Genomic DNA, 14711 nt, shown 5'->3' with positions numbered 1-14711 from the left:
GACCAGATTTCCTTCCCAGTTGTCTTTATTCCTGATATTAAGTGCCTTCCTGACAAGGATTTCCCGTGCAAAGTTTAGCAGCCTCCTATCTGCACCCTTAGGGTAAATTTATTCCTTGGGCAGGACAATCTCCAGGCTGGGAAGAGACAACTGTATGAATTTTATGCACTGTGGATACAGACTAACAAACAGCAAGTATATAACAAGCACAACAAGCAGGAGCAAAGTGTTCCTTGACCTGTGGCCCTGGAGGCAGTAACATCTCTGCTTCAGTGCTAGGATCCAGCAATACAGCTTGTGATGATGGACCCACAGATAGTAGCACACTTTCCCTTTGATGTATTTAAAGACTCCTTTCATTTGTTTGTTTTTGTTGTCACATTACTTCACCAAGTCCCTTGTGCAAGGCAGATACTGCAGGATATCATTACATCCTGTAAACAAGGAAGTGGAACCTGACACCTGAATGACAGTAAATGAAGTTATTTGCCAGTCGCAGGGGGCCAGGTTACACATGGGCTGGACTTTACTCAGAGGCATGCCTGAGGCATCGCTCTTTGGGGACAGATGTAAACCAGTCACTGGCTGCCCTGGTCTGCAGAGAGCTTGTGGGAGGCACTTTGCACTTCACCTGCTATGGATTGCACAGGGTTTCCCTCTGTGAACTGCTTCATTGGATGTTTTCTGGTATCTCAGCGTAGTCTGAAATTGAACAGGAAGACAGCTCTTCTCCACTCCAGATTGATTGTGGCCTGTCCTTATTCACTGTTGCACATGACATTTTATTTGAGGGTATGAGCTGGCCATTTCTGGCCAGAAAATGACAAATGTTGTTAGCGGTCTTGGTTGTAACGTCAGTGTGGACCCACCATGCCTGTGGTGCAAGGGAAGCATCCTCCACTCTTACTGCAAACAGGAGGGCTTTCTGCCACAGGAAGAGCCCAGTGCAAGTCCTTGGAGTATGGTGCTGGTTTCCCAGCATTTGGGTGAGATCCTTTCCTCTGCACAAAGAGATGTGCATGGACCAGGCCTCTCCCAGCATACTGCCCACTGCTCCTGAGCCTTGCCTTGGGGTGCCTGCAGAGCTGGGGGTGCTGCTGCCAGCTGTAATCACTGCTCTGTGCCATTGTGCAGCGTGAGGCTCTTATTTGCTTTGTTTATTCAATCTCTCGTCACCCTGTAGGCATTTATTTCTTGCCCCAGAGTCACGATTACTGCTTTAATTATTAGCATTTCCTTTGCCAGCAGTTCCATAGCTTTCATTCCCTGAGTCAGCAGGGCCTGCTGCAATTGAAAGCCTTGAGTGCTTTACCCCACAGAGACACAACTGTAACTCGATGAGCCATTTGCCATGGCAGACCCATTTTTAAACTCCCAAACCTGAACAGCCTCACTTCAGTAAGTGCTGCTACCAGGAGTCTTTGCAAATAATGACTTTTCATGTCAAAGACCTGGATAATTTGATAGGACAATGAGGAGTAGTTCGAGGTCTAAAGTTTGAAATACCTCAAAATGATTATAATTGGATGTGTTGCAGGAGGGGGGAGCCTCCACCTTTTAAATACCTTTCTAAAAACCAGATTCATCAGTCGGACTCAGGGAACTAGGAAAGCAAATGCCATGTTTGTTTAGGACCTGAGCAAAAGAGACAAGTGGGTTCTCCATTGGTTCTGCAACAGGGATTAACACACAAACACTGGCCTGGGTTTTGAAGCCCTTGCTCAATTTGTACTTGGACAGAACTCCTACTGAGCTACCTCTAGGTGTCTGGCTGAGCTGCTGGCAGATGAATTCTGATCCAGGAGCAGTGAGCAGCAGCGTTTTGCTTTGTGAGGATATAATTAAACCAGTAGGCTCCCAGCAGAGGAAAAGCACCCCAGTGTGTTCAGCAGTGCTTGGTACTTCCTCTTTCAATGGCTCAGGAGATTGTAGGTTTGGAATTCTCTTTCAATGTGTCCCAGTCTCCAGACTTCTGGGCTGATTTCCGCAGTCGCTGGTCTGCTTTTAATGATCTTTGTTTGGTAGGACAGGAATTCTAGCTGCTACCTAAACGTCCCAAGCTGTTGGAGAAAAACAAGTCTAAACAGATACATTAAATGTGAGAGTCTGAAAACATACAAGGGAAAACCTGCAGTGTCTATCCAGAGACAAATCTAAGAAGCTGGTGCTTTCCATTAAGGGAATTTTTGGGTGGCTCCCACTATCCTGATTGCAACATGATGAATTTTACCTAATGAAGTTCCCAATTGCTCATGATTTCTCAGTCAGGTGGATCTGTTCCTGACCTCATCCATCTGCATTAGGTGCTTTTCCAGTTTCCAGATTAACGAGGCAATTCATCATCTTTAACATATCCAGCCTTACAGTATCTTGTGGAGAGAAATACTGTGTCCACTTTATAAATGTGCAGCCAGAGGCATAGGGAGCACAGCGATTTGCCCAGGGTCACGGAGTTCATCTGCAGCTGAATAGGGTAAGAACATTGCTTCCCGAGTTCCAGGACAATGCCCCGAGTGCCAGGCTGTCCTTTCCCAGGGAGGTGTTTGCTGGATCACATCAGCACCAGCTGAAGGCTGTTTCCCAAGTGTTCTTTTTCTCAGACTCGGAATAGAGACTTTCAGAAAGGCAGAGGTTGGAGTTTCTGAGTGGTGCCGAGCAGTGAGTAATGAAACAAGAAATCAAAACTTGCAAGTAACGTATTCAGCAGAAATGCCAGCCACATTCTTTGGGTAAATAACTGGCAATGAATAATTCAACCAGCGTCATCACTACGGGGCATAGAACAGGAGTGTTTTTTAATCATTTGGCCTCTTTCTTCATCAAAACTTCAACCCAGATTCAGACCCAGATGCATTCCAACTCCGCATCTGGGTTTTGCTTGTGGCTTGGCCAGAGATGGCCTAGGGTCAGGTTTGGGCCTGTGCTGGGCACCCTCGCTTCTCTTTGAAATCCAAAGAAACTCCAGGAATTTGGGATCTTAAAGGATACGATTCAAAGCCACTCTTCAGAGAAAAAAACTGCATCTGTAGCCTCAAAAACCTTGTGAAAATAGCAAAACCTTGAAAGCTGTTGAGGAATCCTGGATTAACACAGCGCACAGGGTAGGGAAAAGGCTGGTGGCCTTTGGAACAACTTCTCACATTAATTTTCTTCCAATGCTGACAGCTTTGATTTATTGCCTCAAGGCTGGTTAGAAAACACCCAGACATGAGCGAAGCCAGGAGTTATGGAAAGCAAAGGAAAATATGGTAAACGTAGTGATGAATAGCACTGGTAGATAGACAAACACTGCTCTGCACTCCTCCTGCACCCAAATGTTGTCTTAGAGTGAAGATGGGAACAGGGGCTTTGCTTGCACTTCAGTATTTCTTCTTTTGCTTCCAATATGTTGGATATTCTGCTGGAACTCCTCTGGGAACCGTGGGTTTATTTTCCTTCTCTGTCCACTGAATGCCAGCTGGAGCACCAGCCAAGGGAGGGCTTTGGAAATGAGAGAAACACAGCACTGAGAAAGTTCTTTACATTGTTCTGATGTGAGAATCCAGTGTAACAATTCCTTGCCTTTCCTTTTCTCTGGCACTGAATAGCACGCAGACAGGCTCTGCACCTAGAGTTGATGCCAGGATTCGGAGAGGCAGCTTCTCCGTCCTCCCACCCCTTCTGTGTCTCCTGTGTCTGTTTTTTCTTCCATTTCAGTTGCTGATACCCAGTTCTAAAATGGGACCTTGTGTTTATTTCCCAAGCCTGGATTCAGGGATAAGCACACTCAGAGTATTTCACCTTTATAGGTGCTGCTAAATCACCCACGTCACAGCGCCTGGGTATCTGTAGCCATTAAAACCCAGGCTAAGCAAGTGTCAGCCCTGGGCATGCAGCAACTGCCTGGGTGTGCTCGAGTCTGGCAGTGCTAGCTGGAATCGCTCTCATCAGACCAGTGATGGGAGGAAGCTTGTCTTGGGCTTTGCTGCTTTATCTTCTGTCAAATAAGGTTTGGTGGTGGCTTCTGCGTGAAGGTGGGTATTTGAACTCATCCCTGGGAAGCCTGACTGCCTGTCTGTGCCGGTGAAAAAGTGATGTTGCTTGCAAGTGCTTCCCTCAGAAATCAAAACAAAGTATGATTTCCCAACAGAGATCTGGGAAGATCACTTAAACAGGGTTTTCTGGGATACCAGAATTGTTTGCTGAGAATCCCTGGCTGCTCAGTGCTCTCGCTCCCCTTTTGCCATATTGAATTCCTGTTTATAGAAGAAGAACTGGCCCTGCAAACCGAACTGAATGAAATACCCGAGGAACACGACATCGTGAAAGTTGTCTTTAATTTCATCAATATTCTCAAATACTTGGAAAGCACAATGTAAACATCTTAAGAGCAAGCAGATAGAGTTCTCTTGGTGTGCAGAATTGTTGGGATTTATAAACAGAGAGGCAGTTCTCAGGGTGTGGAACCGATGTTTCAGACTTTCCACCAAAGTTCTATATGCTCATGTCATTACAGCTCTTCCTTCGGGCTACATTGTTGGCACAGTGTCCTGAAATGTTTCTCATTAGTAAACTTTTCATAACCTCCAGAACTGCAGAATGAAATGTGCCGGGATGCCAGCTGGAGTTGGCACTTGGCACAGGGCTCTCCGAGCTGTTTGCTTAGCTGGATTTGAAGGATGTTCCGGACCAGCTAGCAGGACATGTGACTGAGTTTTGACCTAAACCGCTGGCCCCGTTCCAGCCATCCTGCACACTTCATGGGAATGCTTTCCACTTGTCGCTTTCATACCTCAGACACAGCTTTTAACAATTTGCTCGTAAACCCAAGTCCAACAGCCATTGGAATAGAGTTAGAGGTAATGGTACTTGGCTGTATAAAGTAACAATGAGATTCCAGAACAGCTCAGTATGTATTTAATGCTGAATTAACAGTTTTCCAAGGGTAAGAGCCCTGCTTTCCCTTTTTTCCATTGTTCTCCCAAATACCCTGACTTCTTTTAGAAAGGCTCTTACCTGGGCAGGCACGGAGCCGTAATGGAGAGGCCACATGCAAGCTGCAAGCAGATGTCAGAAGACCAGCCATAGACCATGTCCTTGTGCCATGTCCTGGGGTGGTCTTAGCGGGGAGAGCTCTCGCAGGGTTATAAGTGTTGCTTTTCTTTTGCTTTCATGTCAGGTGTTCGTATTTGTGCTTTAGGGCTTCGGGTGCAGTCTGGAGTTGTCCCTCTGCTGAGATGCAGGAGTTGCAGTGTTGTGATCCAGAGAAGCTGTGGCTGCCCCATCCCTGGCAGTGCTCAAGGCCAGGTTGGACACAGGGGCTTGGAGCAAGCTGCTCCAGTGGAAGGGGTCCCTGCCCGTGGCAGGGGTTGGAACTGGATGAGCTTTAAGGTCCTTTCCAATCCAAACCAGGCTGGGATTCTGTGTGTGTGAGGTTACTCCTGCTGTTTTATAGGTGACGCTGCAGCCCAGGGCTGGAGAGACAATCCCTGTGGTCATACAGGGCTGGGAGCCCCAAAAATGGACTTCATGACTCCATCAGCTTCTCCTGTGTCTCTTAATCCTACAACTTGCTTTCTTCCTATTAGTATTCCAGGGCACCCTGTAGGAGACGGTGTTATTTCAGAGCAGAGCCGCAAAGCCTCAGTTCTGCTGTTTCCCCAGGAAAGGTTAATTTGTGGATGAGTGATTGGAGCTCAGTTTAGTGAAATTGTTTTACCTGATTCTGAGCATTTAGACAGTAAAAAATAGAAGTATTTTCCTGGACTTCATTTCCTAATAATCAAGACTATTATTTTAAATACATGAATTTTCAACCAGGAGTTTTATTTATGCATAATTTAGATCATTTCCTAGGTGTAGATCTTGTTTTCTTTACTCCAACATGGAAAATAACATGTGGGCTCTGAGCAGTTCTCAGATGCTGAATTCCAAATCATCTGAATTAAATTTGAATCCCAGCGGATTCTGCCCCTTCCCAGTTGTTCATCACTTGTGGGGTTTATTACATTTTAGATGGTACTATTCAACCCAGCCACCCCTAGAGATACTGGTTAAACTTTGTGGGTCTAAAGAGTAGCCCGTGAATGAGTCCCCAGAGCTGCTTCAGTTTGGCAATGCAGTGATTTCAGTTTCCTTTAAAAGGAGAATGCATTGCGGCTCCTTTTAATACTTCAACATTTGTTTACAATTTCAGTTTCCCTGCCTCCAGTACCTGTTAGGAATTGTAAAATAAATGGATTTTCCCCCAGTTATATTCTGTTTTTTCTTTTCCTATTTAGCAAACATTGATTTTCACTCCCTTCCCCAGTGCTGCTGTTCACTGCCAAAATTAACACGTCTTTTTGGCTTTGCTTTCCAGGGGGTCTGCCTGGAATGCTGCATTAACAGGAATGGGTCCTGCTCCCTCTTCCTGGCACTGCTTGGTGCCCACACTGAGGAGGTTTGGTGCTGAAAGGGTCTTGGAGCCAGTATGGGGAACCCAGGCCTGCCTTGTGCTTTATAGGGACTTTTATAAGGCTGCTCACTTGTAACAGTAGACACTAAAAGGTTTTTGTTTCATGGTGCTGCTGGAGGGCCCAACCTGGCTCTGAGTCACTGAAACTTTTTATGGCCCAGAGCCCCAGAGGCTGATGTTGACTTGGGACCATGCTGACGCATGTCCCAGGTGACTCGGCAGCATCCACTTCCAGTGCCTGCTGCTTCCAGTAGCAGGGCAGGCAGCTCATCAGGCCCTGCCTGGCTAAACATCACCCCTGGAGGGTGGCAGAGCCCTGCCGCAGTCCTGAACTTGGGCCGCAGCCTCATGCTCCTCAGGAGCCATAGCGGGGCCGTGCAGCCAAGGTGTCCTCACTGGACTGGGGAGGCCACACAGGTTCAGCAGTGCAGCCTGGTCAAAAGAGGGAGCTGCCCCAGTTGTTTCTAATGGGCAGTGGTGTGGACTCCTAAAACCGTCTCTTACTGCAGCTTAGGCCCACCTCTAGCAGACAGAGATCAGAGGGAAGCCTCCTCTGGCCAATCTGCAGCATCAGAGATGAGCTTCTGCAGCCACCCCTCTCTAGGCTGGACCTTGGCAGCAGATCTGACACCAAGGCCAGCTGCATGTGCAGGGTTAACTGCTGGGCTTGAGCATGGGAAGCACATTATGGCAAGTCATAGATCTGGAAGGAATGTTGAAAAGGAGGACTTGGGCCATGTGGTGCCCATAAAAATGAATGCAAAATGTTTCCAAAGTAATGAAATCTGCAGATAAGGGGGTTTTTATGTTTCCAAAGTGTTGACTATTAAAAGAAGAAATCAACAGGAGTTTAAATAAGCACAGGCAAGTGAGTCAGCAAGAAGATATAAAATCATCAGGAAAGGCTGAGTTTGTTTTAATGTGGGGATTACTGTAAACACCCGGAGTGCATGGTAACAATTTGTAGCCCATGTGTTTTGAAATATCATAACTGGTGTCAATAAATGCATTAAAATTCAACTTCAGAGAGCTTTGTGGATGTTTGGAGTGTCACGAAGACGTTGCAAAATGGGGATTTTAGGTGGAAACAAATATGGGAGCAATCAAGCACAGCTCCTATGTGAAGAAAGGGATCTTGTCAAGTTGTTAGAGCTAAGCATCTGTGATGGTGATTATTGCTTCTTACTGCTAAGAACTGCTCTCAGCCCCTGATTTCTTTCACGCTGTCTCCATTGCCTCCCACCCTGACCTTGTCTCACCCACCTGTTAGGTCTTGCTTCCCAGACAGACTTCTTTGGAGCAGGGCCTGCCCTTTGCTGTTTGTTTCCGCAGTCCCTGGGAAAGCCCGGCTGATTTCCAGGCCCCGTCTCCATTGGAATAATAAACTCATTCTGTATCTGTAGCATGATGACTTGTGGCACAGAGGACGTGTTGTCCTCCTGTGCTGACTGCCTGACTGGATAAAGGCATCTGTCATCACCGCAGTATTTGATGTGCTTGAATCTTCCATGCTCTGTGAGCTGCTGTTCCAGGGGTATGGAAGAGGCTGAGCCGCCTCCGTTCTGTCTTCCCACATAGAGTTTCAGTGGTGTATTCTGTCCTTCCTCAATCAAACTTCCACGGGGTTGAAATAATTTCTTTTCCTCACTTTTTCTCTTGTAATATTTCTTCCTGGTGCATTTGGATTCTCTCCATAAATGCACTCCTATTTGTTACACAAATCACGTGCGTGCTCCAGGGAAATGGGTCTCTAACTGATCTTTCAGCTGTAAAAGCACAGACTTCAAACACTTCAGCTTTAGCACTTTAATAAATCCGTTGGTTTGTTTCTGGGATATCCCAGAAAGTGCTGTATAACTTCTGTACGTAAAAAGGCAGCACAGCTCTGTTTACATGACTCTGCCTCAAGACTCCGCATGCCAGCCTCTTGGTTTTTCATCTTTTCACCTTTTTGATGGATTTAATGCATTGCTTTAAATCAAACAATCAAAATTTCCTGCTTAAAACCCACTTGGACACCTGCATTGGTCATCCTGTTGACAGAGCCACTGTCAGAGAGCCAACAGCTAACGTGAGTTCTTTTCCCTCTGTTTTTATCCCAGGTAAACTCTGACCTTCCAAAGCTCGTCACCCTTTCCTTGGTGCTTTCCTGGCCTCATTCATTCAATCTGCCCTGAGTTACGTGTTCATCTCCAGAAGTATTTGGACAGAGGATGGCTATGGAGAAAGGACAAGCCCTGCCTCTCCTGGCGAATTGCTCTGTGCAGGGACTCGTGTAACCTGGTGAGAATGAAGCACTGACATGAAGCAAGACTGGCCTATAAACAGCATGTTTAAATATCTATGAACTTTTACAATCCAATGTCTGTGGGACAGAGCTCATTTATGGTTGGTATGTTGTGGGAACTGCAGTATTACTGTGTTCCAATGTGCCTCTCAGCTTCAAGTTTATAATGCAATCCCATTGAGAGATGACAGTGGATACCATCCACCAGTCAAGACATTAGCAGACTGTCTTGCATGGAATGAATTTCCTTATCTCAGTTTGATTCCTCCTGTGTCTCCCCACAGCTGGCAGCCCCTGGCAGACATCAAAGGCCAAAGACAAGCTTGTTCCCAGAAAAGGAGCTCTCTGTCCATTCCTGAATGAGATCCTGTCCTATCAGCATGAGCTGTTCCACCAGGTGAGCGAGAGAAGTTTCTGGTATCTCACATTGTCTCTTCCATGAATTCACTTTACAGCAAAACACCAACAGTAATTTCACTTATTACAAACCCTCCAGGAGCAAAATTAATTCACACACGCCCTTTTTAAGGTGATTTATGACAGAAGCAATCTGAGGGAACAGATAGGCATTCCTGCCTCTGAGTTCAACTGCCGTTTAATCATCCCAGTCAATATTCCCTTGTTCTCATACTCAACACTGTGTTCAAAAGGGAGTGCTTCGCTGTCAGCCGCATGCAGACCACGCAGGATTAAATGGGGCTTCTAGTGTGATGCATATAACAACCTCTTAAATGACTGGGACACCTGTTGACATTAATATAGAAGCATGCATGAAAACAAGTGTGCCACACACTGAAATATACGTACACAAATATTAAGAGGATTAGAGAAATTGCTAAAATGGATAGAGTGGAATTTAACCCAAACGTGTCTGGAACCGAAGCAGAATGGAAAGAGCTTGCACAGAGCTGATCCCGTGGTAGATGGCTTTCTTGTTTCTGAGTTCCTTAGAGGCAGAGCCATCTCTGTGCAAGGAGATCATTTGCTTACACTTCAAATTTCTCTTTAATATCTGTCTTTGTTTGGAATCTGCCTCTGATTCAAATCCACTTTCATTTAGTAGCTGGCACCTCTGCCATGCGAGCTGCAGGAAAAAGTAATTAAGTTTAATAGAAGCCACCCTTGCTTTGAAGCTGCCCTGGATTTAAAGCCACAAGGAGAAGCAATTAAACCCTGGCAGCCAAGGATTCAACTAAACTTCTGTCGTGACTTATTTATTTTTTTTATAAGGGAATTTTCTCAGTGAAGGGATTTGGATTGTCAGATCCCATCGGATTCAGAGCTGCAGAAATTTCCTTCTTTGGGAAATCTCCTGAAGCCGAGTTATAAAACACCAACAAGCAATTAGACAGGGAAGGGGATCAGTTGTAAAGATCCGGGATATTTGTAACCCTTTTGCACTAACTTCCAAAAAAGAGTTTGTTCTCCTCAGCAAAGTGCTGAATGGAAAAGGAAAGCAGGGAAGGAAGACATCTGCACGTCTGTTTATTTGCAGGCAGGTCAGCTTGTCAGCAGCCTAGGATATAGATTCATTGCAGGAAGGGATTTCTTTGCACTAGAAGGTACCATAAGCATTGTTCAAAGCTGCTGGGGTTTTTCAAACCAGCAAGAGACAGAAATTATTATTTCACTTGTGTGATTCCACCAAAAAATAGTCTTTAAATGAAGTCAGAAGGACAGGGGAAAGGATGCCAGAACGCCATAACCAGAGCCAAACTAGCTCTAATGATTTAAAAATCTCTTAGGAGTTCCCTTTTAAAGGATCAGAAAGGATTCAGTTGAACAAGGTCTGCTTCCAGTGCGGATGTTATTCACAAAAGCAAACTGGTGATTCAGTTAATACTTAGAGGAAGCACAACCGTCCTCATCTTCACCAACCCTTGGAAATGTTTGTAGAGTCTTAGCTAAGCCAGAGGCACACATGAAAGGTTCAATTATTGTCATGCATGTATTTGCAATACATGTTCTTCTATTCCAAGGAAAAAAATGCTCTCAGGCTCATTGCAGGGATACATTCACAGGGCATGACATGGATGAGAGTCAGTGGATTGATGGTCGTGGCTGGAATCGTGGTAGTGTCAGGGGATGTGTATTATTGCATCACGAGGCACTGTGAGGGGGTGGGGTGTTGGAAACAGCACGTTGTACAGCCCTGAGAAGGCTTCTCTAGCAATGGGCGCACCAGCCTGTAAAAGGGGAATGGATAAAGAGAGCTCTGCGAAGAATGTTTGACCCCAGCGTTTTGGATGTTCCGGCTGTGATCTTTGACAATGGGTCTGGGCTGTTCAAAGCAGGTATCGCAGGGGACAGTGGCCCAAGGTCTGTTTTTACAGCCATTGTTGGGCGCTCTAAAGTCAAAGCTACAATGCTGGGAGCTGGGCAGAAAGAATGGTACATTGGAGAAGAAGCTCAGTCCAAACGGGGGGTCCTGTCTTTGAATTATCCGATTGACCATGGCATAGTTACGTCCTGGGATGATATGGAAAGGATCTGGAGACACGTGTATGAGTACGAGCTGAGAATCAAGCCCTGTGAAAGACCGGTGCTGCTGACTGAAGCCCCCCTCAATCCTCTGCAGAACAGGGAAAAAATGACAGAGATCATGTTTGAAAGCTTCATGGTTCCAGCCATGTACATTGCAGTCCAGGCGACCCTGGCGCTCTATGCATCGGCCCGTGTCACTGGGATGGTCATGGACAGCGGGGATGGTGTCACCCACACTGTCCCCATATATGAAGGATACTGTTTACCCCATGCTGTCTCCAGGCTGGATATTGCTGGCCGGGATATCACCGAATACTTTATGAAGCTGCTTTTGGAGAGTGGACACACTTTTGTCAGCACGGCTGAAAGGGAGATTGTCAGAGATATCAAAGAGAAGTTGTGCTACGTAGCTTTAGACCCTGTCCAAAAGATGAAAGCAAAGCCAGAAGAACTCATGCGGGAGTACAGACTGCCTGACAACAACATCATCCAGATAGGCAACCAGCTCTTCCGTGCACCAGAGACCCTTTTCATGCCTGCAAACATTGGAGTGGAAGCTCCCGGCGTGCACAAAATGATCTTCAACAGCATCATGACATGCGACATTGACGTGCGCAGGAGTCTTTATGGCAATATCCTCCTCTCAGGTGGGTCCACGCTCTTCCCTGGCCTGGAGGAACGGATCCTGAAGGAGATGAAGCTGCAAGTGCCTTCTGGCATGTTTGTGAGGATCATCGCACCCCCTGAGAGGAAATACTGCGTGTGGATCGGGGCCTCCATCCTCACCTGCCTGACATCGTTCCGACAAATGTGGGTCACCGCGAACGATTACAGGGATTTCGGGGCCGCTGTCATTCACCGCAAGTGCTTTTAAAGTGACCGTCAAGTGAAGGGCTCGCTACAGCAACACATGAACAAGGAGCCCTGCTGAGAGCTGACTGACCTGAAAGGTGCTACAGCCGTTTGTGTGTTCACTGGCTGACGCACCGTGTGTGAAAATCAAACATTAAAAGCTTAAGCAATGAGGATCTTAGTGTTTATCATCCCCCTTCCCCTGGGCAGAGGTTACGGGGGCACCCATATCACAGGGATGCAGTTACTCCCTAACGGACTCACAGCACGCTTTGGAGTGACGTGGGGAGTAGCATAACTCCTCTGCTGGGAGGTCCTTCCCTCTGAGGTCTTCGAGGTACTTGGGGTTTCTGTTCTAAAACTGGCTCTCATGTTATTTTTTACCTCATTGAAAACGTTTCCTTTAGAAACCCAGCAAAACCCCAAACAGATTCCAAATATAAATCAATGCAAATGCAATTACTGTAACCGGCCCTCCTCTGTGCCTGGGGGTCTGAAAAAATCCATTGATTCTCTGCTCTAATTTGTCTGGGAAGCAGGAACACCCAGTTTCATACTGAGTACTAGCCCTGAATCAAAATGCTCCCTGGGGGAAGTGGTGTTGCCGGTGGAGCTACAGTGATTGTGAGCTCGATGGGGTGGTATCTCTAGGCTGGGGTATCTAGAATGTTCTCTGCCAGCAGCCACTGCCCAGGAGAGCACCGGTCCTGCACAGGACACCTGGCTCTGTGATGGCAGGGAGCCGTGTGGTGATTTTTGACGTAGGGTCTGGGCAGTGTAAGGCTGGTCTGTCGGGGGAACAGGTTCCCCGCTCAGTTATTTCCACTGTTGTGGGGTACCCCAAATTCAAACCTGTCATGTTTGGGGCGAGTCATAAGGACTGCTATATTGGGGAGGAAGCCCAGTTCAAAAGGGGCATTTTGTCTTTTACTTACCCAATGGAAAATGGGTTGGTTACATCCTGGGACGACATGGAGAAGATTTGGAGGTACCTGTACGAACAAGAGCTCAAACTGAAACCGAGCGAGATGCCGGTGCTGCTGACCGAGGCCCCTCTCAACCCTTTGTCCCATCGAGAGAAAATGGCTGAGATGATGTTTGAGAGCCTCCAGGTGCCTGCTCTCTTCGTGACCCTGACGGCACTGATGGCCCTGTATGCTTCTGCCCGCACCACGGGACTGGTGCTGGACAGTGGCGATGGTGTCACTGTCGCTGTCCCTGTCTATGAAGGCCATTACCTGCTCCATAGCACCACCAGGCTGGATTTTGCAGGCAGAGGTGTAACCAAATACCTCACGAGGCTCCTCTTGGAGACTGGGAACTCCTTCGTAAGCACAGCTGAGAGAGAGATTGTGAGGGATATTAAGGAGAAGCTGTGTTACGTTGCGTTAGATCCCAGCCAGAAGATGCATGCGGAGCCTGCAAAACTCCTGTGCAGGTACATTCTCCCTGACGGAAGGGCTGTCGAGGCAGGAGACCAGCTATTCCGAGCTCCCGAAGCGCTTTTTGTGCCTGCGGAGGCAGAAATCACGGGGCCAGGCGTTGGGGTGATGGTCCTCCAGAGCTTCTCCAAGTGCCACAGCGACATCCAGCCCAGCATCCAGAGGAACGTGCTGTTGTCGGGTGGATCGACTCTATTCCGAGGCTTCAAGGAGAGGCTCCGGAAGGAGCTCCAGGCAGGAGTTCCCAGCACAGCTCGTGTCAAGATCATTTCACCACAAGATCGGGTGTATTCTGTGTGGATTGGTGCTTCCATCCTGGCCAGCTTAAGAGCATTTAGGAACACGTGGGTTACCAAGGAAGACTATTACGAGGTTGGACCCACAGTACTCCAGAGAAAATGCTTCTGAACATTCAAGGAGCATCCATCCAGGGTTTGTTTTTGAGTACCCATCTGAACTGCTGCAGAGCAGTTAATAAATCACTACAAAAATAATTGATTTATAGTGACTTTATAGCTTACTAAAGAAAGGTCTCTTGTGCATTGGGTGGGAAAAAGAGCCCTTGTTCAGAGCATTTTTGCTATCCAAAAATGTTGGGTTTTAATTCTAGGAACGCGTTGATCCCTGCTAGAGCTGCAAACAGTTTGTCAGACTTTTAAACACTTGAGAACAAGCCGCCTCCATCCCCTGCCCGTGGGGCTGGCTCCTCGCCATGCACCATAAACATCCAGGGAGTGCAAAGAGACCTCTGATGGAGAAATAGAGGGCTCGGGGTTACTGCTGACCCTTCACCATCGCGCTGGAGATCTCCTGTAGCAGCCCTGGAGGAGCAGAGGGGCCTCAACTTCTACGTTTGAAGTGAAGTTCTGTGATTCTCTTAAGTTGATCTGGCTGTTAAAGCAGGGCTCTTGGACCTAGAGGCTCTGTGCTGTTACTGGCCATGATTTGCTGCGTCACATCACATGTAACATTGTCCACCTGTGAGGTTTCCCTAATATTCTAGCATAAGGACTATGTGAGACTGCATTTATACAGCTTAGTAGAATGTTAATAGAAATTAGTAAGTTCACCAGAGAGCCCAAGGTGAAAGGTATCTATTTGAGTTTATCCGTAGGGGACTTCTGAATGAACATTTTGATGTCAGACATGTAAGAGAAGGTGGAGGCATCGGTCCCTACCTGACACTGGTTCTCTTAGGGGAAAGCTGAGT

At 47.0% G+C, this 14711-nt stretch overlaps 2 protein-coding genes across 2 annotated transcripts; both read left to right on the top strand.

The window, feature by feature from the left end:
* Positions 1 to 10947: 10947 nt before the first annotated feature.
* On the top strand, positions 10948 to 12081 carry LOC136022629 (uncharacterized). The gene has a single exon (XM_065696185.1). It carries the CDS (start codon positions 10948 to 10950, stop codon positions 12079 to 12081), a length of 1134 nt encoding a protein of 377 aa, XP_065552257.1.
* A 706-nt stretch (positions 12082 to 12787) lies between these two features.
* Positions 12788 to 13909, top strand: LOC136022937 (uncharacterized). The gene has a single exon (XM_065696869.1). The coding sequence runs from the start codon at positions 12791 to 12793 to the stop codon at positions 13907 to 13909; it is 1119 nt and encodes a 372-aa protein (XP_065552941.1). The 5' UTR covers positions 12788 to 12790.
* The last annotated feature ends 802 nt before the right edge of the window (positions 13910 to 14711 follow it).

Source organism: Lathamus discolor, chromosome 16, assembly GCF_037157495.1.
Source record: "Lathamus discolor isolate bLatDis1 chromosome 16, bLatDis1.hap1, whole genome shotgun sequence".
Lineage (NCBI taxonomy): Eukaryota > Metazoa > Chordata > Aves > Psittaciformes > Psittacidae > Lathamus > Lathamus discolor.
The sequence above is the reverse complement of the archived record's forward strand: the minus strand, read 5'-3'. Positions and strand labels throughout refer to the sequence as shown.

Coding starts and splice junctions, on each gene's coding strand:
- LOC136022629 (XM_065696185.1), top strand. CDS start 10,948: ATGTTTGACCCCAGCGTTTTGGATGTTCCGGCTGTGATCTTTGACAAT.
- LOC136022937 (XM_065696869.1), top strand. CDS start 12,791: ATGGCAGGGAGCCGTGTGGTGATTTTTGACGTAGGGTCTGGGCAGTGT.